Raw genomic sequence first — 26,632 nt, forward strand, 5'->3', positions numbered from 1 at the left:
AGACTTTAAACCAACAAAGATCAAAAGAGACAAAGAAGGCCATTACATAATGGTAAAGGGATCAATTCAACAAGAAGAGCTAACTATCCTAAATATATATGCACCCAATACAGGAGCACCGAGATTCATAAAGCAAGTCCTGAGTGACCTACAAAGAGACTTAGACTCCCACACATTAATAATGGGAGACTTTAACACCCCACTGTCAACATTAGACAGATCAACGAGACAGAAAGTCAACAAGGATACCCAGGAATTGAACTCAGCTCTGCACCAAGTGGACCTAATAGACATCTCAGAACTCTCCACCCCAAATCAACAGAATATACATTTTTTTCAGCACCACACCACATGTATTCCAAAATTGACCACATACTTGGAAGTAAAGTTCTCCTCAGCAAATGTAAAAGAACAGAAATTATAACAAACTATCTCTCAGACCACAGTGCAATCAAACTAGAACTCAGGATTAAGAATCTCACTCAAAACCACTCAACTACATGGAAACTGAACAACCTGCTCCTAAATGACTACTGGGAACATAACGAAATGAAGGCAGAAATAAAGATGTTCTTTGAAACCAATGAGAACAAAGACACAACATACCAGAATCTCTGGGATGCATTCAAAGCAGTGTGTAGAGGGAAATTTATAGCACTAAATGCTCACAAGAGAAAGCAGGAAAGATCCAAAATTCACACCCTAAAATCACAATTAAAAGAACTAGAAAAGCAAGAGCAAACACATTCAAAAGCTAGCAGAAGGCAAGAAATAACTAAAATCAGAGCAGAACTCAAGGAAATAGAGACACAAAAAACCCTTCAAAAATTAATGAATCCAGGGGCTGGTTTTTTGGAAGGATCAACAAAATTGATAGACCGCTAGCAAGACTAATAAAGAAAAAAAGAGAGAAGAATCAAATAGATGCAATAAAAATGATAAAGGGGATATCACCACTGATCCCACAGAAATACAAACTACCATCAGTGAATACTATGAACACCTCTACGCAAATCAACTAGAAAATCTAGAAGAAATGGATAAATTCTTGACACATACACTCTCCCAAGACTAAACCAGGAAGAAGTTGAATCTCTGAATAGACCAATAACAGGATCTGAAATTGTGGCAATAATCAATACCTTACCAACCAAAAAGAGTCCAGGACCAGATGGATTCACAGTGGAATTCTACCAGAGGTAGAAGGAGGAACTGGTACCATTCCTTCTGAAACTATTCCAATCAATAGAAAAAGAGGGAATCCTCTCTAACTCATTTTATGAGGCCAGCATCATTTTGATACCAAAGCCGGGCAGAGACACAACCAAAAAAGAGAATTTTAGACCAATATCCTTGATGAACATTGATGCAAAAATCCTCAATAAAATACTGGCAAAATGAATCCAGCAGCACATCAAAAAGCTTACCCACCATGATCAAGTGGGCTTCATCCCTGGGATGCAAGGCTGGTTCAATATATGCAAATCAATAAATGTAATCCAGCATATAAACAGAGCCGAAGACAAAAACCACATGATTATCTCAATAGATGCAGAAAAGGCCTTTGACAAAATTCAACAACCCTTCATGCTAAAAACTCTCAATAAATTAGGTATTGATGGGACATATTTCAAAATACTAAGAGCTATCTATGACAAACCCACAGCCAATATCATACTGAATGGGCAAAAACTGGAAGCATTCCCTTTGAAAACTGGCACAAGACAGGGATGCCCTCTCTCACCACTCCTATTCAACATAGTGTTGGAAGTTCTGGCCAGGGCAATTAGGCAGGAGAAGGAAATAAAGGGTATTCAATTAGGAAAAGAGGAAGTCAAATTGTCCCTGTTTGCAGACGACATGATTGTTTATCTAGAAAACCCCATCGTCTCAACCCAAAATCTCCTTAAACTGATAAGCAACTTCAGCAAAGTCTCAGGATACAAAATCAATGCACAAAAATCACAAGCATTCTTGTACACCAACAACAGACAAACAGAGAGCCAAATCATGAGTGAACTACCACTCACAATTGCTTCAAAGAGAATAAAATACCTAGGAATCCAACTTACAAGGGATGTGAAGGACCTCTTCAAGGAGAACTACAAATCGCTGCTCAAGGAAATAAAAGAGGATACAAACAAATGGAAGAACATTCCATCCCCATGGGTAGGAAGAATCAATATCGTGAAAATGGCCATACTGCCCAAGGTAATTTACAGATTCAATGCCATCCCCATCAAGCTACCAATGCCTTTCTTCACAGAATTGGAAAAAACTACTTTAAAGTTCATATGGAACCAAAAGAGAGCCCGCATCACCAACTCAATCCTAAGCCAAAAGAACAAAGCTGGAGGTATCACACTACCTGACTTCAAACTATACTACAAGGCTACAGTAACCAAAACAGCATGGTACTGGTACCAAAACAGAGATATAGATCAATGGAACAGAACAGAGCCCTCAGAAATAACGCCACATATCTACAACTATCTGATCTTTGACAAACCTGACAAAAACAAGCAATGGGGAAAGGATTCCCTATTTAATAAATGGTGCTGGGAAAACTGGCCAGCCATATGTAGCAAGCTGAAACTGGATCCCTTCCTTACACCTTATACAAAAATCAATTCAAGATGGATTAAAGACTTAAACGTTAGACCCAAAACCATAAAAACCCTAGAAGAAAACCTAGGCATTACCATTCAGGACATAGGCATGGGCAAGGACTTCATGTCTAAAACACCAAAAGCAATGGCAACAAAAGACAAAATTGACAAATGGGATCTAATTAAACTAAAGAGCTTCTGCACAGCAAAAGAAACTACCATCAGAGTGAACAAGCAACCTACAAAATGGGAGAAAATTTTCGCAACCTACTCATCTGACAAAGGGCTAATATCCAGAATCTACAGTGAACACAAACAAATTTACAAGAAAAAACCAACAACCCCATCAAAAAGTGGGCAAAGGACATGAACAGCCACTTCTCAAAAGAAGACATTTATGCAGCCAAAAAACACATGAAAAAATGCTCACCATCACTGGCCATCAGAGAAATGCAAATCAAAACCACAATGAGATACCATCTCACACCAGTTAGAATGGCGATCATTAAAAAGTCAGGAAACAACAGGTGCTGGAGAGGATGTGGAGAAATAGGAACACTTTTACACTGTTGGTGGGACTGTAAACTAGTTCAACCATTGTGGAAGTCAGTGTGGCGATTCCTCAGGGATCTAGAACTAGAAATGCCATTTGACCCAGCCATCCCATTACTGGGTATATACCCAAAGGACTATAAATCATGCTGCTATAAAGACACATGCACACGTATGTTTATTGCGGCATTATTCGCAATAGCAAAGACTTGGAACCAACCCAAATGTCCAACAATGATAGACTGGATTAAGAAAATGTGGCACATATACACCATGGAATACTATGCAGCCATAAAAAATGATGAGTACATGTCCTTTGTAGGGACATGGATGAAATTGGAAATCATCATTCTCAGTAAACTATCGCAAGAACAAAAAACCAAACACCGCATATTCTCACTCATAGGTGGGAATTGAACAATGAGATCACATGGACACAGGAAGGGGAACATCACACTCTGGGGACTGTTGTTGGGTGGGGGGAGGGGGGAGGGATAGCATTGGGAGATATACCTAATGCTAGATGACGAGTTAGTGGTTGCAGCACACCAGCATGTCACATGTATACGTATGTAATTAACCTGCTCAATGTGCACATGTACCCTAAAACTTAAAGTATAATAATAAAAAAAAAAAAAGAAATGTACATTTATGTACTTATGGATAAAATGATGTAATATCTGTGATTTTACTTAAAATTTTCTAGGAAAAAACGTGTGTGGGGGTGTGTATGTAAATGAAACGAAATTGGCAAAATATTGATAATTAATGCTGGGGCCTGGGCACAGGGGGGACTCATTATATTCTTATATGTATGGATTAGTTTGAATATTTCCATAATAAAAAGGTTTTAAAGATTCAGTTAATTCCACTGCACAAAATTTTCTATTCAACTAAACATGCTTTTCATAATCAATTTTAAAATACATAAAATTTTAGCTAAAATGAAGTTGGACCCTTATGTAACACCAAATACAAAAAGTAACTTAAAATAGACCAAAGACCTAAATGTAAGAGCTAAAGTTAGAAAACTTTTAGAAGAAAATGGGAAAAGCTTCACGACAATGAATTTGGCAATGATTTCTTATATAGAACATCAAAGGCACAGGCAACAAAAGAAAACACAGACAAACTGGACTTCATCAGAATTAAAAACTTTTGTGCATCAAGAACCACTGTCAACAGAATAAAAGGCAACCCAGAGAATGGAGAAAATATGTGTAAACTACATACATTATAAGGAATTAATATCCAGACTATATAGAGAACTCCAAAAAGACAAATACCACAATTCAAAACTGGGCAAAGGATATATACGGACATTGCACCAAGATGATATACAAATGGCCAATAAGCACTCGAAAAGACGCTCAACATCACTAGTCACTAGGGAAATATAAATCAAAACCATAATGCAATACCACTTCACACCCATTAGAATGCTATTATCAAAACAAATAAAAAACAGAAATCAAGAAAACCAGAAAAACAAATGTTGGGCAGGATGTGGAGAAACTGAAACCCTGTGCAATGCTGGTGGGAAGGTAAAATGGTGCATGTATTTAAATGCCACTGAAGTGTACACGTAAAAATAGAAAAACTGGCAAATTCTATATTCTGTATATTTTACCTCCACAAACACACGAAGCCAATGGAGAAAAAGAAAATTAATCAAAATAGACAATTAAAAAGAAATAAAACTAATAAGCAATTTAGATGATTGAGTTATAGCTACAATTGTTTTCAGGAAAAGAAATAATGCTTTATTCCAAATCATTATCAACAGTGTTATGATTAGCAAGTCTTTCTTATAAATGTAATAGTTAATAATTTTAAATTAGTTTTATTTTGTATGTTCTATGCCACGTTCACCAAGTACACTTAATATTAAATAAAATTATTTAAATATAATATCTCATTAATGTTTTGTAAATGAAGAAGAAATTTCTGGCAGACAAGCTCCTCAAAATTTTCACACTCTGTCCAAGTAGGGAAATGATACAATAACATTACTTATAATATTGTCAACTGAAAAACAAATTACTTTGAACAGATGCCAGTATTTCTTCTCAATGAGATTTCAAAGAATAAGAAAGCTAAACACAGTATTATCAAGAATTAAATGTGAGCATTCTGCCTACTTTCTGCAAGTGGCCTACATTCAACCTTTGGAGGTATGCTTATACGTTTAACGACTAAAGTAACATAACATAATACTTAACAGTGCCACTCAGGGGTTTTAGCTGTGAAAAAGCAGTGGATCCTAAGAACAGTGGGCACTGAAGTTGCCTGTCTCTATGTCAGGTTACAGCTCAAGCTGTGTATATGCTGCAGACGCCCAAGCTGAATTTAAGAGAATCCGCTCTAAAACATTACTTGCTATTTAGACACATGCTTAAAGTTATTTCCTTTTAAACCTTAGGCAGATGGTGAAATATTCCCACTGTATTGTCTCACAATGCATAACAAAGCTTTTCACGTATTTTCAGATAGTTGAGAATGTTTCCATATGTCTGGCATGCCTGTAATCCAGCACTTTGAGAGGTGGAAGCAGGACAACCACTTAAGCCCAGGAGTTCAAAATCAGCCTAGGCAACAAAAGGAGACCCCTATCTCTACAAAAAAATTAAGAAATTAGCTGTGTATGGTGGTACAAGACAGTGGTCCCAGCTACTCGGGAGTTCGAGGTGAGAGGATTGCTTGAGCCTACGAGGTCGAGGGTGCGCTGAGCCATGATCATGTCACTGCACTCCAGCCTGAGCAACAAAGCAACAGCCTGTCTCAAAAAAAAAACAAAAAAAAAACAAAAAACAAACAAACAAACAAACAAAAAAACCGGCCCGATGCACCAGTGTCATGGCTGATAAGATACTCCCAGGGCACCCTCATTCTAGCATCAAGGCTGTGTGACAGCTCACCTCACCTTCTGACTAACCCAGTGCTTCTGTGCTAAGGGCCCCCTTAAACCTCTACCTTCATTATGTGCTTGGCACAAAGGAATGATATACCTTAGATTTGGAAATGGAATTTTCTTCCCCAATCTTACTGTAGTCTAAGTACCCTTCACAGACCTTCTGTTAACCCATAGCTTACTCAGCTTTAGTTCCTGGGTAAATCAAATCTGTGTTTTGCAAACTACGATGTTGTAAGTTCAATTGCTTCTGAATCTAGCAGAGCTCAGTGAAACTCTTTGCTTACAGACATGCTCATTTTTATTAATGTCACACACGGTATTCTCCAAGTGAAAGACAGAATTTCTTTCATCCTATTTACCAATCCCTTCAGATCCTTGTGAGTAACCAACAGAACAGCTTTAAAAAATTAAAAGGGTTTTTTCTTTCCCTTCACAAATAGGCACATGCTTACTTATACGGCAAGTTTAGAAAATCCACAATGCAAAAGAAGGTGGAAGGACAAGGAGAAAAAGATGCAGAAGGACTTCCTCTTCCAGCCAAGATGGACTTGCCTTCCCACCATGACCAATGAGAAAACTGAAGCTGGATAGAATATTTGAGAAAACTGTTTTCGGGGATTGGAACACAGGCAGAACAGGACTGTGATATTTGAGAACAGGAAAACACAGGAGGTAAATCTCACACACACTTCTGTTTTCTGCCCAATGGCAGTTTCTCGACCACACAGAGAGAGGTAGAGACCTCCAAAAATGAGGCAATGTCACTGCCACTAAGCTGAGAGTCTTGCAGTGCTAACATGTTTGGAGTTTATAGAATAAGGTACTGGAGAAGAGGGAACTACATACAGGTGAGGCCTCAAAAGAGAATGCAAAAGTTCTCTGCAGGTCTGGGGCCAAGGGCTGGGGGGAGTGCATACAGCAGGCAGGCTCCACAAGGCCTCTGCAGAGTGGCTGGCACTTCTGAGGGCTGACTGGAGATGCCAGAGAGCACACAAATTTGGGACATAGCAGAGTGGAGAGAACTCATCAAGTATACCTAGAACATGTGGCTGAGGGCCATGAGGATGAACCTTTCCTAGAGTAAGAGTCACTATCTAAGTCTACAGGCAAAAACCTAATAAATAAGCACAAACTAACAAAGGCCCAGGCTTGACAGGAGCAAAAGGGTGGTCAAATAATATAACTAGGCATCAAGATATTTAACAGAAATAAAGGTTAAAATGTTATGAAAATGAAAGACTGAATTTATAAGGAAGACTTAACAATCCTAAATGCGTACACATGACAGCTTCAAAATACTTTAAGCAAAAACTGCTCAAGTAGACAGATCTAGAATTACAGTTGGAGATTTTAACATAACTCTCAATACATTGTAGGATGAGTAAAACATCAGTAAGGACACAGAAGATGTGCATAGTCACAAGCTCCACCAGTTGATCTAACTGACATCTAAAGAACACTGAACCACCGGGCGCCACGGCTCACACCCGTAATCCCAGCACTTTGGGAGGCCGAGGCGGGCGGATCGCCTGAGATCAGGAGTTTGAAACCAGTTTGGCCGGCGTGGTGAAACCCCGCCTCTATTAAAAATATTTAAAAAATTAGCCAGGCGTGGTGGCAGGTGCCTGTAATTCCAGCTCCTCCAGAGGCTGAGGCAGGAGAATCACTTGAACCTGGGAGGCGGAGGCTGCAGTAAGCCGAGATCGTTCCACTGCACTCCTGCCTGCTGGGCAACAGATTGCGACCTCATCTCCAAAAAAATAAAAAATAAAAATAAAAAACAACCCTGAACCAACATCTACAGAATACACATTCTTTTTAAGTGTACATGGAAATTCACTAAGAATGTATGTTCTCCAACTATACTATAAATGAATTAGAAATCAGCAACAATAACATACCTATAATATCTCTATGTAGTAGAAATTAAAAAACAATACACTTTTAAATAACTCAAGTGTCCATGAAAAGAAAAATCACAAGGAAAACTAGATGATATTTTGAATGGAATGAAAATGAAAGCAAAATGTGTTGACTATAACTAAAACTAATGTGGAATGAAGAGATCTAACTCTCTTCTTAAGAAGCAATAAAACAAGAGCAAAGTAAACTGAAAATAAGTTAAAGGGAGGACAAAAAAAGACTGAAAATAAATGAAATAAAAAATGAAAAAAAGAGAAAATAAGTAATACTGAAACAGGCTTGTCCAACCTGAGGGCTGCATGTGGCCCAGGACAGGTTTGAATGCAGCCCAACACAAATTCATAAACTTTCTTGAAACATTATGAGATTTTTTTCCTTTTTTTTTTTTTTTTTTGGCTCATCAACTTATCGTTAATGTATTCTATGTGTGGCCCAAGACAATTCTTCTCCTTCCACTGTGGCCCAGGGAAGCTAAAAGAGTGAATAACCCTGTACTAAAAGATCATTAATGATCTAAAATAAGTGATCTTATAAAGAATTGATAAACATCCAGCTAGACTGACTGATCCAGGAAAAAATAGAAAAAACACAAATTACCAATATGAAGAGACTGCAATGCAGATTAGATTCTACAGACATTAAAAGGATATTAAAGGAATATTCTGAAAAATTTTATGCCAATAAATCCAACAACTTGGATGAAATGAAATTTTCCTAAAAGGCAAAAATTACCAAAACTGACAACAGAAAAATCTGAAAATATCTCTTAAAAAGTCTTAATTCTCCCACAAAAAACTAAAACCAAACCAAACAAAACCCTCTAGGTTCAGATGACTTCACTGGTAAATCCTATCAAACATGTAAAGAAGAAATCATACCTATCTTACACAGCTATTTCCGAAAACAGGGAAGAAGACAGCACTTCCCATCTAATTTTATGACACCCAATATCACCTTGACACCAAAATCAAACAAAGACATTACAAGAAAAGGATACAAAAGTCCAATATCTCCATCAACACCAATATAGAAATCTTAAAAAAAAAAAACCTAGAAATCAACTCTAGCAATATTCCAAAGGACAATGCCCCACAACCAAGTGGGGTTTATCTCAGGGATGTAAAGTTAGTTTAAAAGTTGAAAATGAAACCAATGTAATTCATTGGCAGAATGAAGAAAGTTGTATAATCATCTCAACAGATACAGAAAGAGACATTTGACAGCTTTAAACATCGTTATGATAAAAACTGCCAAGAAACAAAATTTAAAAGGAATGTCCTCATTTTGATAAAGGTTTTCTCTGTAGATCATACAGACATCATACCATATGGTGCACTACTGAAAGCTTTCTGCCTAAGCTTGGAAACAATGCAATTATGCCCATTCTCGTGACTTCTGTTCAACACTATGGAAGTCCTGGACAGTAAAATAAACCAATAAAAAGCAAGACAAGACATAAAGATTAGAAAGAAAGAAGTAAAGTGATAGTCACAGGAAACATAATTGCAAATTTCTTAGTTTTCTATATAAACAAACCACTAGAAGTAATAAGTGAAACAGACTTATCAGACTATAAAGTCACTATACAAAAATCAATTGTATATCTACATACTGACAGCAAACAACTGGAAAGTCAAATTCAAAAGTTCTACTGACAGTAATGTAAAAGTATAAAATACTTAAGAATAAATTTTTAAACAGGCATGCAAGACTGCTACATTGAAATTTATGAAATATTGAGGCCCAATATTAAGATGTTGATTATCCCCCAAATGATCTGGACTCAATACAACTCTCCGAGAAAATCCAACAGGCTTCACTGTAGAAATTAATAAATTAATAGTAAGTACAAAGTTGGAGGACACACACTACCTGATCTCAAGACTTCATGAAATTATAGCAATCAAGAGAAATATACCAAAAGAAAAACAGACAATCGATAGAACAGAGTCCAGAAATAGACCAATACATAGAAAGTTAATTGACTTTTTATGAAGATATGAAACTGGATTAATGGAAAAAGGAAACACCAGTGGTGCTGGCACAAATGGCCATCAAGATGATAAAAAAAAAAAAAAGTAAATCTTGAAACCAAACTCACACCATGCCAAAAATTAATTTGAGATTAATGACAGATTTAATGTAAAAACTAAAACTATGATGCCTCTAAAATACACTGTAGAATATTTTCCTGACTTTGGGGTAAGCAAAGATCTCTTAGATGAAAGAGATAAGGCAGTAACCATAAAAGAAAAAAATAAACTAAGCTTTATAAAAATTAAAAGCTTCTGACCATCCTGGCTAACATGGTGAAACCCTGTCACTACTAAAAACTCAAAAAATTAGCTGGGCGTGGTGGCAAGTGCCTGTAGTCCCAGCTACTTGGGAGGCTAAGGCAGGAGAATGGCGTGAACCTGGGAGGTGGACCTAGCAGTGAACGAAGATCGCGCCACTGCCCTCCAGCCTGGGTGACAGAGCGAGACTCCATCTCAAAAAAAAAAAAAAAAAAAAAAAAAAAGCTGTCCATCCAAAAACCACCATTAAGAAACTGAAAAGGTAAAACTCAGACTGGGAGAAAAGACTGATAACACCATAAACTCTTGGCAAGGATGTAACTGGAGAACTAATTCATTCTTGGTGGGAGGATAAAATAGCACAACCACTTTAGAAAAATTTTGGCAGTTTCTTATATAGTTAAACATTCACCTATCCTTTGACACAGCAATTCCACATCTACATGTCTACCCTAGATATTTACCCTAATTTTAGAATTGTTGATTTGCCATTTCAAAAGCAATGATTCTTCCAGAACATTAGCTTTACACCATTCCATATTTTATATATTTTTTAAGCTACCATAATTTATGAAGATTCAAAATGCAACTTGCCAAGTTTTAAAAGAGAAAAAAAAGTATGGAAACAGCTAAACGGAAAACAGGCTGGTTAAGTGTGTTTGGGTCAGTTTATTTCTAGTATCATTTACAGGCTACCCTGATATTGTATTTAAATTTTTCATTCATTTCAGAGTTCACAAAATAATGATTTTTCCTGTGAAGATACCTCGTTTAAGAGACAACTGACTTCTACAACTAAAATGTACACATGTTCAAAGAAAATAGCTTGTAAAATATATTTGGTTGAATAACATTTACATTAAGCCTTTAAAATTATGTATCAGAATCTCCGGCTATTAAGCAGTCTAATGGTGCCTACTAAGTCAGAGAGTTGTAATTCTTCTCTCCTGTGCTCTGTTCTGATAATGAAGTAAAGGCGTCAGTAGCATCTACTGGGCTAAAGAATAAATGGAATTTACAACTGTAGGTAATATTTAAGCACTTTAAGACAAATATGAATACATCATAAATTTCTAACTAGGAAAATATTTTCAATGAGATCTCAAGAAATGTTAACTTTTTTCAGAATAAAGCACTGAAAACTGACTCACCAACATATCAAGCTGGGTTTCTTCATCTTCTTCTCTTTTTCTCTTCTTATCTTTGCTCTCTTTCTTCTTACTACAGGAAATAATTTATATAGATGAGTTTAAGTACATTGATTTGTGTGATAAATAAATATCATAAGATTGAAACTTGGAAGTCTTTTAAGTTGTTTCATTTATAAATTATTGATTTAGGAAGACTTACATTGCTATGCCCTCTTAAATACAGTACTGAGAATTTGCTTCAGGCTTTGTACATATTATGTTAAAGTTCAAAGCAGATTGTAGAGCCACACCGCCAGATTTTAAATCCCGATTCTGCCACTTCTTAGCTCTGCAATTTTTGGAAAAGGTACTGAATCTCTCTGTGAGTCAGTTTCCCCACTTAAAAAATTAGGATAACAACTTAACTCTTAAGGCTATTGTGAGGATTAAGAGGTAATATGTATCTTCACACATTGCTGGTGGAAATGTAAAATGGTGCAGCATCTACAGGAAACAGTTTGGGGTTCCTCAAAAAGTTAAAGAGTTACCATATGACCCAGCAATTTTACGCCTAACTATGTATACCCAAGGGAAATGAAAACATACACCCACAAAAATACTTACATAAGAATATTCACACTAGCATTAGTCACAATAGTCAAAAAGGGGAAACAATCGAAATGTTCATCAACTGATGAATGGATGAACAAAATATTACATCCATACAATGGACTACACTACGCAGCCATAAAAAGGAACAAGTGCTACAACAATGATGGACCTCAAGAATGTTGTAAGTGAAAGAAGCCAGATACAAAAGGCCACATGTTACATGATTTCTTAGGAAATATTCAGAATAGGCAATTTCACATAGATAGCAGACTAGTGGTTGCCAAGGACTAGGAGAGGGGGAAGATGGGATGTGACAGCTTTAATGGGTAGGAAGAGATTTCCTTCTGAGATGAAAAAAATGCTGAGCAACTAGACAGTGGTGAACCTCTTGGATATATACTAAAAACCACTGACTGTACAAAAGGGTGAATTTTATAATTATGAATTGCATCGCAATAAAAAAATAAAAACCCAAGAGGGATTTGAAAAAAGTTAATGTGCAAAATGCCTACAACAATTTCTTGGCGCATTGAAAGTGCTATATAAGCATTAATTATGATTATTACGATAATCTTAAGACACTCTTGTCTGCATTTTCATCATAAAGTTTTCAGAAGATAACTCACCACTCCTCACAGGAAATTCACAGAGTAAAAATCTCACATTCATTCAAGATATACCTGCCATTTATTCTGGCATCTTCATGAGGCCAGACTCCTCGAGAGGGTTCTCAAGGGCAGTGGCTTCAGCTCACTCCTTGATACTTTCTTTCCATCTCGCCTAACAATATCAAAACTTCTGTTTATCACGGAGGCCAGGAGGAAATGCTCAATATTTGTATGTACAGTTAACCTCAGGCAAATCTGCCAGTTAAAAAAGAAGCGGGGATATGAATGCACAGGTATTTTTCTCCTAAAGAGCTAATAAATTACCACTACAACCTCCTCCTCACATTTGGCTCAATTTATTTACTGCATTTATGTTCTCTCATTTAATCCTCACAGTCTTCTAAAGGTATAAAAAATGGTCTGAAAGTATAAATGTGTAAACGGAGGTTCAAAGATACTTGATCTCTTAATGAGTAAATGGAAGTTCAGACATATTAACCAATTTGCCACAAATTACAAAATTAGTAAATGACAGAGTGCAGGTTCCAGCCCATATCCCTATCAAAGTCCATATACACCTCAACCACTGTGTGATTCATCCTGGTTTCACTCTACATATTAGCTTAGAAAAAAATTAATCAATAATTTTTCCAGGAAGAGACAATGGAGAAAAGAATAATCCCTAATAAAGGAAGTTATTATAATGAACTACAAGATCAGACTAAGGCAGACCCACCAGGCAGAGGCCTGGAGAGATGCCTCAGGGGACCCAAACTCGTGAGTACGGGGCCACGGGTCACCCGCCCGTCTATCCTGTTTCCAGGGTCGTCCGCGCAGGAGGCTGCCCCTCTCTGCACAGGCGCCAGGAACCGCGGTCCGGCCTCCGTCCAGCCCAGACAGGGTCAGAGCAAAAGAAGCCTGGGAGGCCACGAAGCCGGCTCTCCGCATCACGGCTTCCACCGGATTCGCGGGGGTGGAGTGCATCCGAAAAGAACTGAGGAGGCTCCCGCCGGAGCTGCAGGACCCAGCTCTTCACCTCGGTTCCCTTGAGCACAAGCTTGGTAGACTTCACATAAGAGTACTAGGCCATGACTCCGGGAGACTTCTGCGCGGAGAGGCTGAAGCCGGCTCAGGAAGAGTATGTGACCTGGAGCAGCACCAGGGCGAGGAGGAACAGAAGTGGAGGCGAAGTAAACACTCCCTGACAACGTAGGTCTGCCCAGAACCCGCCTCCGTCTTCACCCAAAAGCTGAATGGCTGAGATTTCCACTTCCGGGTTTCTGCCGGGGAGCTACGGCGGCTGCAGAGGGCCGAAAGGTGTCCGCACGCATCTGCTCCCTGGCGCCCTCTCGAGGAGCCCCTGAGGATTCGTGCCTCCAAGAGGTGGGGAAAGCCCGCCGGAGGCGCCGGTGCTGACGGTGGCAGGGCTGCCGGGCACGCTGTGGAACTGCCTCCCGCTAGAGCTGCGGGCTGGCGACGGTCCCGTGGGGGCGGGAAGCGGCTCAGGCTGCCCTCGCCGGCCTGTGGCGGCGCGTCTGGGAGCGCGGGCCACTCGTGCACAGGTGTGCCTCGCGCGACTGTGTGTGCAGGAAACAAGCAGGAAATACCCTAAAATGGAATGAAGCGCCATCTTGAGGGCCGCGGACGTCGCGAGTGCTGTGGGAATGTGGGCCGAGGTGGAGAGTTATGGTGGCGCGTGTCACAGGGTCAGGGGTCAGGAGGAAGCCTAATCGTGGAGCCGGCATCTGAGGAGGGTCTTGAACGCTGGGCAGGCTTTTGCCCGATAGAGATGGAGGAAGCTAGTCCTGTCTGATGGAGGAAACAGGGCAGAGGCATGGAGGGAGATGCGCAGTGCTGGTGTGAGGAGCCGCGAGCAGGCCAGGCCTGTAAAGCAGCGTGATGGGAACCAGGCTAGAGAAGGCAAGTCGGGGTCCTGTGGTCGCTGAAGAATTTGAATGAAATCAGTAAACAGGTGAGAGGGATCCATCGCAAGAGCATGGGATGAAACGAGCAGTAGTCCACGGTGATTCCTCTGCAGCGGTGGGTATTATTAATCGCGTATGTGACACCAAAACGGTGGGTATTATTGATAGCGTATGTGACACCAAAACGGTGGGTATTATTGATAGCGTATGTGACACCAAAACGGTGGGTATTATTGATAGCGTATGTGACACCAAAACCACCCCATTTAAGCTGTGGCTCTTTCCCTAAAGTAGAAAACAGAGACCAGTTGGGTTCCAAGCATCCACGAAGATCTTATTAAATTCGTGATCCCTGGTGGCACCACGGAGTCAGGATTGGCTCATCTCAAACCTGACTCAGAAACAAAACCATCTCAATGGGCGGAGATGAGCGTCCTTACCCGCTATCATAACGTATTTTCTGGTGTTTTCACAGTGCTGCGCTTCCTAATCCCCATTCTAGGGCAATCCACATGCCATGATGCCCAGAGGCATTAACAAAGGAGACACACAGGGGCTCCTCACGTTGGCTTTCCATGGTTTTGATGAAAATCTGTTTCCTCATCTCATACAATGTGGTTCGTAATAGTATCATTTAGGGTTGAAGAATTAAATGGTACAAATTATATAGGGTGCTTATGATAAACTACATGGAAAATGCCTAGGATATGTTAGCTATGCTCATCACCAACATCGTTATATGATGGTAATAATCAGATAGTCAGGAAGGCCGACACCAAGAAAATGGATACATGCTCTGAGGGAATGAATGTGGAGAGATCAGAAGGTCAAGAACAAAGCTGTACAACATGTCTGCAGTAAAGGGATAGAGAAAAGAAAGGCTATAAAAGAAGGAATGAAACAGTTAGAGTAAAATTATAAAATCAAAGCTAAGGAGAATTTCCAGAAAGGGTAATATCATTTAATATCATAGAAGTTTAGGAACACAAGATGGAAAAAAGGCCTCTGGGTAACTGACATTGAGGCAGTCTTTAGGGAAGCTCCATTTCTGATAGAGAAGTAGACACCAAGTCAGCTTGAAGCAGGGACAAGGTGAAGAAGCTGTTGGCTGGTCGCATGGGGAAATAAATAAAGGATGGCATATGCCATATTTCTGGATTTCTTTCTTTCTTGCCTAGCCTCTATATATGCATAGAGTTTGGTGAAAACTTACAAAAAATAAAAATGAAACCAATTTTGTTTGTTGACTCAAATACAATGCTTTGTGTTAGAATCAAGATAAATTCATGCCTCTCCCTTCTATTGTCACCGTCAGTTTTGAAATTAAACATCAGCTTTTCTTCTTCATTAAAATCATTTTCAACTCCTCCCAGGTGTTGGTGGTTTGGGGGAGTTACATAAGCAGTCAGGTCTTGATGAGTAGAGGAGGAGGGAACAAACACTTTCAGCAAAGGCAGAATTCTGAAATTCTGCTCATATTTTTCTCCAGTAACTTTCCTATGTTTGTGAGGTTATTCAGTCATAATGATCCTAGTGAAATTTTTTTCAAGCTTGACTAATCGTAATCACTGTGGACGTTTGTTTAAAATGTGTATTCCCAGGCCTCTCTCCTGCTGATTCTGATTCAGGAGATCACGGATGGAACTCAGAATACATGTGTTTGACAAATACCACAAGTGGTTCTTATGGTCAGGGAAATTTGGGAATCTAACCAGAAATTTATGTTTTTATGACTGGCAGCTAGAAAAGATTCCTAGAGTCTTTGCTTTTAGAAAATAAAATATTTCTTTTTTAAAAGGAAAATTGCATGACTAGATACAACATTTATACATGTGGCACATGTACTATACTGTGTGCTTTTGTCATATTTACAGTTGAAGATGTGTAAGAACACTCTGAGAAAAATTATCTATTAAATGCAAAGAGGGGTAAGTCAGGGTGGGGGAGAAATAGGAAGGGTGTGCTTATTGTTGCTGAAAGGTAGAAAAGCCAGAATGATAGCATCTAAGGTTGCAAATAGCACATTGTAAGTTGAGGGAGCTTCACAATCATGTCTGAAACCTTCTTTGATATACTGAGTTGTAAACAGTGGCTTTGGACAAGATTTGAGGGAGAAACCAACTATGCTTTAAAGTGTTCATTTAAAAGGCTTTAATTAAAGGAAAGTCTTTATATTTACTTGAGCTAATTTAACTTCAGGACTTTAACAATTTACTAGCCCTTAACCTCTTAAAAATTGTCTTTCATTTCAAATGAAAGTTTAAGGTGGCCTTTATGTTCGATTGGTATACTTATGTGAAGACTTAACAGCAAGGTACTGTACATTTCTAAATGTTTACTTCTTAATTTTGCTGGAAGAAATATACTACTCAATTGATTATTTTTAAAGCAAAGTAAAACAATTTATTTTGACAAGCGACACTGTATTTTCCCAGTTTTCTGGTGGCAAAGATTAGGCTTAACATCACTAATCATCAGAGAAATGCAAATCAAAACCAAAACGAGATACCATCCTACACCAGTCAGAATAGCTACTATTAAAAAATCGAAAAACAGCAGATCTTGGGAGGCTGTGGAGAAAAGGGAACATTTACACATAATTGGTGCGAATGTAAATTAGTTCAACCACTGTTGAAAGCAGTTTGGAAATTTCTCAGAGAATTTAAAATAGAAATTCTTTTCAAGCCAACAACTCCATTACTGGTATATGACCCAAAGAAAGTCAGTTATTCTACCAAAAAGACATATGCACTTGCATGTTCATCGCAACACTATTCACAATAGCAAAGACATGGAGTCAGCCTAGGTGCCCATCAACAGTGGATTGGATCAATAAAATGTGGTACATCCACACAGTATTATTAGGCCATTCTTGCATTGCTATGAAGAAATACCTGAGACTGGGTAATTTATAAGGAAAAGAGATTTAATTGGCTCATAGCTCTGCAGGCTGTACAGGAAGCATGGTGACGGCATCTGCCTGGCGCCTGTGGAGTCTCCAGGGAGCTTTTACTCATGATGGAAGGCCAAGAGGGAGTAGGTACATCACATGGCCAGAGCAGGAGCAAGAGAGAATGGGAGTGGGGGTAATTACCACACACCCTTACACAACCAGATCTTGAAAGAATTCACTATCACAAGGATGGCATCAGGCCATGAGAGATCCACCCCCATGACCCAAACACCTCCTACCAGGCCCCACCTCCAACACTGAGGATTACATTTCACCATGAGATTTATAGGGGCCACCTTCCAAACCATTTCACACACCATGGAATACTATGCAGCCATAAAAATAACAAAATCATGTCCTTTGAAGCAACTTGGATGCAGCTGAAGGCCATTATCCAAAGTAAATTAATGCAGGAATACAAAATGAAATACCACATGATCTCACCTATAAGTGGGAACTAAACACTGGGTACTCATGGACATAAAGACGGAAAGAATAAACACCAGGACTACTAGAGGGAGAAGGAGGAAGGCAAAGTTTGACAAACTATTGGGTACTATGCTCATGTATTAATCTGTTCTCACACTGCTATATAGAACTACCTGAGGCTGGGTAATTTATAAAGAAAAGAGGTTTAACTGACTCACAGTTCCACAGGCTGTACAGGAAGCATGGCTGGGAGGCTTCAGGAAACTTATAATCATGGCAGAAGGTGAAGGGGGAAGCAAGGCACGTTCTACCATGGTGGCAGGAGAGCAAGTGAGCCAGGGGGGATGTGCCATATGTTTAAACCATCAGATCTCATGAGAACTCACTTACCACCTAAGAACAGCAAGGGGGAAATCTGCCCTTATGAGCTAATAACCTCCCACCAGGTCATTCCCCCTACTTTGGGAATTACAATTCAACATGAGATTTTTGTGGGGACACAGAGTCAAACCATACCAAATCAGCATCTGGATGATGGGATCATTCATACCCCAAAACTCAGCAATATGAGATATACCCATGTAACAAACTGGCACATGTACCCCTGAATGTAAAATACAAGTTAAAATTATTTTCAAAATAAATTAATTAATGAATAAATAAATATGATTAAATGAAATTAAAATTTTGAATTAAAAAATTTGAGAGTGATTTCAGCTTGACAGTTATGTAAGTTATGTAAATTGAAACAGTGAGTTCTGTAGGGTTTGGATCAATTGCATTATCTGTACTAAGTTGATGACCAGTTGTTTGGATGAAAAGAAAAGAGGTGAAACATATAGATCTAACAGGAAAAAAATGGACCAGTTTTTATGATAGCAAAAAGAAGAATGGAGGAAATAGGACTGAGGTTATAGTGATTAATAGATATTAATAGACGACTAAGTCAAAAGCCATTGGTTGCAGAAAATATTGATTAATTTTGTTTTATTCCAGTCAGACAAAAAAATCCTATAACCTGCCTCTAGAGAAAACCCTTTTAGCCCTATAATTATCTTTATTCCAAGCACCATTCCATTCATTAAGTAGTGTATAGGGTGATTAATAAGTGAATTATTCACAGAATTAAGACAAAATTTTTGAGTATTACAGGATATTAATAGTATAGCCAATGAACTAAAATAAAATTTGACTAGAGGTGTGATCACCATGAATGCCATGTTGGTCTCTTGTTAGATTTGGCAACCTAAAGTTGACAAATTTATTAATAAACATTCCTTGATGATTAATTTACATTTAGTAGACATGCTCTTTCTTCTTCCTTCCCTTTCTTATTCATTCATTCATTCATTCATTCCTACAGAGCAGTGACTTTCATTCTAAGATTCCCAGAATCCTAAGGAATTCTTGAATGTCATCATAGGGAGCCAGGTGTGAGGATTCCTAAAAGTTGTACTTAATACTTGAAAAATCTCGAAAAGTTATATATTTACACCAGAAAAATCTATACAGGTTTAAAGTTATATGTATATAGTTGAATACTTTTTATTTCTATCCAGTACTAAGTCATTAGAGTTAATAATGTTGATTATTTCATACTGACCTAATGGGTAACCTTTATATATCATTGATTACTTATTAGTAAAATAAGAAGCCCCCCAAAATTACAAAATAAATATATTTTGTGGGTTTTTCTTAAGGCTTTTGAAACATAAAATCAGAGGAGAGGATTAAAAGTAATCCTTGATTATTAAAAAGGCAGGGAACTACTAACTTAGAAAATTGTATGAAAACAGCAAGATATATACATGGCCCTCAGGCCAGCTGCCTGTTTTAATAAAGTTTTATTGGAGCACATCCATGGATCTATGGTGCTTTCCTGCTACAATGGTAGAGTTGAATGGTTGCTATAGAGACCGAATGGTTTGCAAAGCCTAAAATATTTTTCATCTTGTCCTTTATAGCAAAAGTGAACCCAGTTTTAGAACATTCACTTTACAAATTAAGATACAGTGGATGCTGCCTTAACTGACCTCCACTTAACTGATTTACAATCAGCACTTTCTTGTACCCCTGTACAACTTATTGACTGATGTCCACTGCAAACGGAAAGCCTTTGAGCTACTTTTAATGCCCGTACATTTCTCCTTCCATCACAGAAATTGTACAGTTTCTAAGAGGAAGCTGTGTTCATTCCTAAATATGTTTACACCATTTGTTCTTGTTCTGGTAGTTATGCAATTTAATTAAATATGATGTTGAGAGGCTGAGACAGGCGGATCACTAGGTCAGGAGATTGAGACCATCCTGGCTAACTCGGTGAAACCCCGTCTCTACTGAAAATACAAAAAAAATAGCTGTGCGTGGTGGCGGGTGCCTGTACTCCCAGCTACTGGGGAGGCTGAGGCAGGAGAATGGCAAGAACCCGGGAGGCGGAGCTTGCAGTGAGCAGACATCGCACTACTGCCCTCCAGCCTGGGTGACAGAGCGAGACTCCATCTCAAAATAAATAAATAAATAAATAAATAAATATTACGTAAACTGAGAAAATGAGTATAACAAGAGTAGTATTGTTGTTTCTCTGAGAAATAAACTAAATATGTTGGAAAAATGAGAAACTCAACAGTTGCTGTCAGCTTAACTGTTGGCAAGACAACTAGAAACAAATGGGAAAAATTGTGTAATCTAGGATTTCAGATTGCTTTACCCCAGTTGTCTTCACAGAAAGTGAACAAGAAATCAATGACAACATATCATTGGCATAGTTTCCACAAGAAACTCCACTCTGAATCCGTGCAAGGGTTTGACCTTGTCATCAAAATTCTGGCAAATTTATTTACACATGTCTTTTAAATTAAAGTTAAGTTTTAAGGACTTACATCTAATACTTCTTATGATTCCTCCAATTAACTTAAATTTGTGATTAATCTGTTTATTACTGGTCCCAATCTGATTGAATAAGGGGATTTCTACCGTTTTTCCTAACCAAAAGTTTACTTTGATGAAGATGGAATTATAAATACAATAATTCAAGTTTAAAGAATTAGAATGGTAATGGTTAATACAATTTAGTATGCCTAAAAATCACTTGAAAAGCTTACTAACAATGTAAATTCTTGTGCCTTAGGCCTGAGATTTTGATTCAATAGGTCTAGCATGGGGCATAGGAATCTGTATTTTTAGGAATGATAAAGGAAAATTGCTTAAAATAGGGTAAATTATGACTTACAAATATAAAATGAACACTTGTCTAAGATTTTTGTTTAACTCATTTGTTTAATGAGGGAGCCAGTAAGATGTTATACTGAGTTTTATGGAAAATTAAAAGAGCCACACATATCTAGGCACTAAGGAACTCTGAAATAAATTTGCTTGATAGGTTCAAAACTGAATTCTTGATGGAAGGTGGGAAAAGGAAAATTAATTATACTTCCACCAAAATCAATCATTTGCCTGTCTATAAACATGAATATTTGCATTACTATCAGTAATCTACAACTAACAGAATTGCAAATAACAAAGAAAACAAAAGGCACAGAGACCCCATAGAAACAGATAACTCAGGTTATTCTAGACAAGGCTGAGATTTCCATTAAAGACACTCAGTGGTAATTTCGTTGGTCCATCTTAAAATCTTTCCATTTCCTCCTGAAACAAATTGCTCAAGCAATTCAAATACAACGAATGTGGTCAGTGGGTCACACCTGGAGAAATCATTTTCTAACCTGTAATCAAGACTGCTGAATTACTCCCTTCACTGGAAAGAATAAAATATTACCACATAAATTCGTATTATGATAATGGCCCACTATGAATGCTTTGGTGTTCTTAATTTTCTTAAGATTTATTAATATTTCTGAAGTAACTACTAAATGCCAAGCAATATATTTTCTAATTTAATCTTTCATTGACTTTTACTTTCACTTCAGTTGAGCTACTCACTTTCATGGCTATAAACTTAACTTTTCAATCACTTAAAAATTGATTTCTAATGTTATAAACTTTAATGTTCCACTCTGTGACATGCTCTTTCAGACTCTCTCTTCCTTACTGCCAATTCACCTTCTCTTCTATCTCTTCCAGTGCCTCAGTATCTTGACTCTTCCATTTTCTTTTTTCTTTGCTTTTATTAAGTGGATACATGATAATTTCACATGTTGATGGGGTACAATGTGGTATTTTGATACATGACACATTGTTAAAACCTCTCCTCCCTATCTTTCCCAGTCTGGTAACCACTCTTCTACTCTTTATTAGATCAGTGTTTTTAGATTTCACATATAAATGAGATCATGTGATATTTGTCTTACCGTGGTTAGCTTATTTCACTTACCACAATGTCGTCTATGCTCATTCATGTTGTCACAAGTGACACGATTTTACCCTTTATTATGGCCAAATGTGCATATGATATAGTTTGGATATTTGTCCTGACCCATATCTCATGTTATATTGTAATCCCCACTGTTAGAGATGGGGCCTGGTAGGGGGTGTTTGGGTCATGGAGGTGGATCCCTCATGGCTTGGTGCTATCCTCATGATAGTGAATGAGTTCCCAAGCTTCCTGACTAGTCAAGCAGATGTTGGCATTATGCTCCCTGTACAGCCCATGGAACCAGGAGCCAATTATGTCTCTCTTCTTATAAATTATCAAATCTCAGGTATTTCTTTATTCTTGCAATGCAAGAATGACCAAATACAGCATATATGCCACATTTTCTTTCTCCATTCATTCATTGATGGACACTTAGGTTGATTCTAGGCTATTGTGAATATTGCTGTAATAAACATGAGAGTCCAGAAATCTCTTTGACATACTGATTTAATATTCTTTGAATATATACCCAGTAGTGGGATTGCTGGATTATGTGATAAGTCTATTTTTAATGTTTTTGGAAGTTATATTGTATTCCATAACAATTGCTCTAATTTACATTTCCACCAACAGTGTATGAACATTCCCATTTCTTCACATCCTTGCCAGCATTTGTTATTTTTTGACTTTTTCATAAAAAGCATTCTAAGCAGGGTGAGATGATATCTCACTGCGGATTTGGCTTGCATTTCTCTGATTATTAGTGATGGTGAGCATTTTTTCATATACCTGTTGGTGATTTTTTTGTCTTATTTGGAGAAATGTCTATTCAGCTATCTTGACTATTTTCTAATCCAATTATTTGTATTTTTGCTATTGAGTTGTTTGAGTTTTCTATAAATTTGGGGTATTAACCCCTTATGAAGTGAATAGTTTGCAGATATTTTCTCCCATTTTGTAGGTTGTCTCTTCACTCTCATGATTGTTTCCTATGCAGTGCAGAAGTTTTTATTTGGTGTAATCCCATTTGTTTATTTTTGCTTTTGTTGTGCATGTCTTTTGATGTCTTTTCTAAAAAGTCCTTGCCCAGACCAATGACATATAACATTTCACCTATGTTTTCTTCTACTAGTTTCATAAGTTTGGGGTCTTACATTTAAATATTTAATTTATTTTGAGTTGATTTTTTATATGATGAGAGATAGGGGTCTACTTTCATTCTTTTGTATGTGGATATGCACTTTTCCCAGCACCATTTGTTGAAAAGACTGTCTTTTCCCAAATGAATGTTTGCACCTTTGTCAAAAATAAGTTGCATGTAAATATGTGGATTTATGCCTGAGCTCTCTATTTTTGTTCCACTGGTCTACATGCCTGTTTTTATGCCAATACCATGCTGTTTTAGTTAGGATAGCTTTGTAATATATTTTGAAATTAGATAGTGTAATACCTCTAGCATTGCTCTTTTTGCTTAAGATTTATTTGGCTATTTGGGGTGTTTTGTAGTTTCACATGGATTTTAAGATATTTTTTAATATCTGTGAAGAATGAAGTTGGAAATTTGATAGAGATTATATTGGATTTATAGATTGATTTGAGTAGTATGGTCATTTCAACAATATTAATTCTTCTAGTCCATGAACATGGGATATCTTTCTATTTATTTTAATTTTTTAAATTGCTTTTATCAATGTTTAATAATTTTCATCTTTCTGTGGCTTAATTAACTTATAGGTATTTTTTTATAGCTATTTTAAATGGGATTATTTTCTTGATTCCTTTTTCAGATAGTCTGCTATTGGTGTAGAGATGTTACTGATTTTTTATGTAGCTTTTGTATCCTGAAACCTTATTGTATTCATTTACTATTTCTGATTCTCATTGGTGTATTTAGGGTTTTTTACATATATGATCATGTCATCTGCAAAGAGGGACAATTTGATGTTTTTTTCCAATTTGGATGCCTTTTATTTCTTTCTCTTACATAATTGTTATGACTAGGACTTCCAGTACTATGTTGAAAAAAGTGATTAAAGTGAACATCCTTGTCTTGTTCCAGATCCTAGAGGCAAAGCTTTAAAGTTTTCACCATTCAGTATAATGTTGTCTGTGGGTTATCACATATGGTCTTTATTTTATTATGTTCTTTTATAACTAATTTGTTAAAAAGTTTGATCATAAAAGGATGTCTAATTTTGTCAAATGCTTTTTCTGCATCTATTGAAATGATTATATGTTTTTTATCCTTCTTTGTTTAATGCGATGTATCACATTTTATTGATTTACATGTATTAGACTATCCTTACCTCCCCAGGTAAATACCACTTGATTATGGTGAATAATCTTTTTAATGTGCTTTTGAATTATCATTGCTAGAACTGCTGGTTTTGAATGTTTGCATCTATGTTTATCAATGATATTGGCCTGGAGTTTTTGAAGAGTTCCCTCCTTTTCATTTTTTTGAAATAGTTTGTAAATAATTTGTATAAGTTTTTAAAATGTTTTGTAGAATTTGTCAGCAAAAACCACCAAGTCGTGAACTTTTCTTTCTTCTTCTATTTTTTTAGAGACAGAGTCTCACTCTATCACTGAGGCTGGCATACAGTGGTGCAGTCATAGCTGACTGCAGCCTCAAACTCCTGGTCTTATGTGATCCTCCTGCCTCAGCCTCCTGAGTACAAGTACATACCACTATACCTGGGGAATTTTTATTTTTATTTTTAGAGATGCAGTCTCATTGTGTTCCCCAGGCTAATCTTGAACTCCTGGCCTCTAGTGATTCTCCTGCCTTGGGCTCCTAAACTGTGAGATTACAGATGTGAGCTACTGTGTGAAGTCTTTTGTATTTTTCTTGACTGAGAGCCTAAATCACTCCTTCAATCTCATTATTTGTCACTGGTGTGTTCACATTTTCTACTTCTTCTTTCTTCAATTTTGATGGGTTATATGTCCAGAGCATACGTATTTCTTCTAAGTTTTTCAATTTATTGACGTATAATTGTTTGTAGTTCTTACTCACGATTCCTTATATTTCTCTAGAGTCTATCATAGTATATCCTTTTTCATCTCTGATTTTATGTGAATTTTCTCTTTTTTTCTTAGTCTGACAAAACATTTGTCAATTTTACCTTTTCAAAAAAGATTCCTTCATTTAATTACTCATTTGTATTTTTTGTCTTCATTTTGTATATTTGTGCTCTGATCTTTATATTCTTTTGCTAATTTGGGTCTTAGTTTGTTCTTGATTTTATAGTTCCTTGAAATACATTGTTAGATGCTTTGTTCATTATCTTTCTTCTTTATTGATGTCAAAATGTATTGCTATAAACGTCCCTCTAAGAACTGTTTTGCTGTATTTCATAAGTTTTCATATGTTCTGATTTCATTTTTATTTGTCTTAAGACGTTTTAAAATTAAATTTTTTTCATTGACCATTTGGTTGTTTAGGGATATGTTGTTTAATTTGTATGTATTTGAACAATTTCTGAAGTTCTTCCTGTTGTTTACGTCTAGCTTTAGTCCATATGGTCAAAAAAAACAAGTGGTATGATTTGATTTTTTGATTAGCTAAGACTTGTTTTGTGCTCTAACATATCTATCATGGACAATATTCCATATGCAGGTGAAAAGACTGTGAATTATGCAATTGTTGGATGAAATGTTATGTAAAAAACTGTTAAATTCTTTTGATCTAGAGTGCAGTTTAAATGTTTCTTTGTTGACATTCTCTCTCAATGATCTGTTCATTGCTGAAAATGGGATGTCGAGGTTTCTTACTATTATTGTACAGTTTTTGGTCTCTCCTTTTAGATCTTTAATGTTTGCTTTATATATTTAGGTTCTCCAATGTTGAGGGCATTATATATTTACAATTATTGTATTCTCTTGTTGTACTGACCCCTTTATTATTACATAATGGCCTTGTTTGTCTGTGTTTACAGTTTTTTTACTCGAAGTCTATTTTATTTGATATAAATATAACTACTTCTGCATTCTTTTGATTTCCATTGTCATAAAATATATTTTTCCATCTGATCACTTTCAATTTATGTGTGTATTTATGGGTGATGGGAGTCTCTTGTAGAAAGAATATAGTTAGATCTTGTTTTTAATCCATTTACCCATTCTCTGTCTTCTTACTGGATAATTTAATCTATGTACATTCAAGGTAATTATTGATAGATAAGGACTTGTACTGCCATATACTGTTTTCTTGTTGTCTTTTAGAATTTTTGTACCTTTTTGTCCCTTTGTTGTCTTCCTTTGTAATTAAGTGATTTTCTCTGTGTGTTTTTGTTTCTTGTTCTTTTATTTTTAGTGTATCTAATAAAAATGTTTGCCTTTTGGCAATGCGAAGAATATTTTATA

The 26,632-nt window shown here is 37.0% G+C and overlaps 1 protein-coding gene across 8 annotated transcripts in view; it reads right to left on the minus strand.

Moving 5' to 3' along the window:
* LOC129137936 (protein FRG1B-like) overlaps positions 1-13,852 on the minus strand; it is a 40,471-nt gene extending 26,619 nt beyond the window's left edge. For 6 of the 8 annotated variants that reach the window (XR_010152150.1, XR_010152148.1, XR_010152147.1 and 3 more), the window contains exons 1-3: positions 13,679-13,852; positions 12,715-12,897; positions 11,444-11,513 (exon numbers count right to left, since the gene is read on the minus strand). Coding sequence is in view for 1 of the 8 variants with exons in the window: in XM_063796158.1 (XP_063652228.1) it covers positions 11,444-11,513; positions 13,379-13,626 (318 nt within the window). In the remaining 7 variants the exon portion in view is untranslated. Of the gene's footprint in view, positions 1-11,443; positions 11,514-12,714; positions 12,898-13,378 lie in introns of all 8 variants that reach the window. The other 2 variants (XR_010152146.1, XM_063796158.1) reach the window with 2 other exon arrangements.
* Positions 13,853-26,632: the final 12,780 nt, after the last annotated feature.

The sequence above is a fragment of the Pan troglodytes genome, chromosome 17 (genome assembly GCF_028858775.2).
Source record: "Pan troglodytes isolate AG18354 chromosome 17, NHGRI_mPanTro3-v2.0_pri, whole genome shotgun sequence".
Lineage (NCBI taxonomy): Eukaryota > Metazoa > Chordata > Mammalia > Primates > Hominidae > Pan > Pan troglodytes.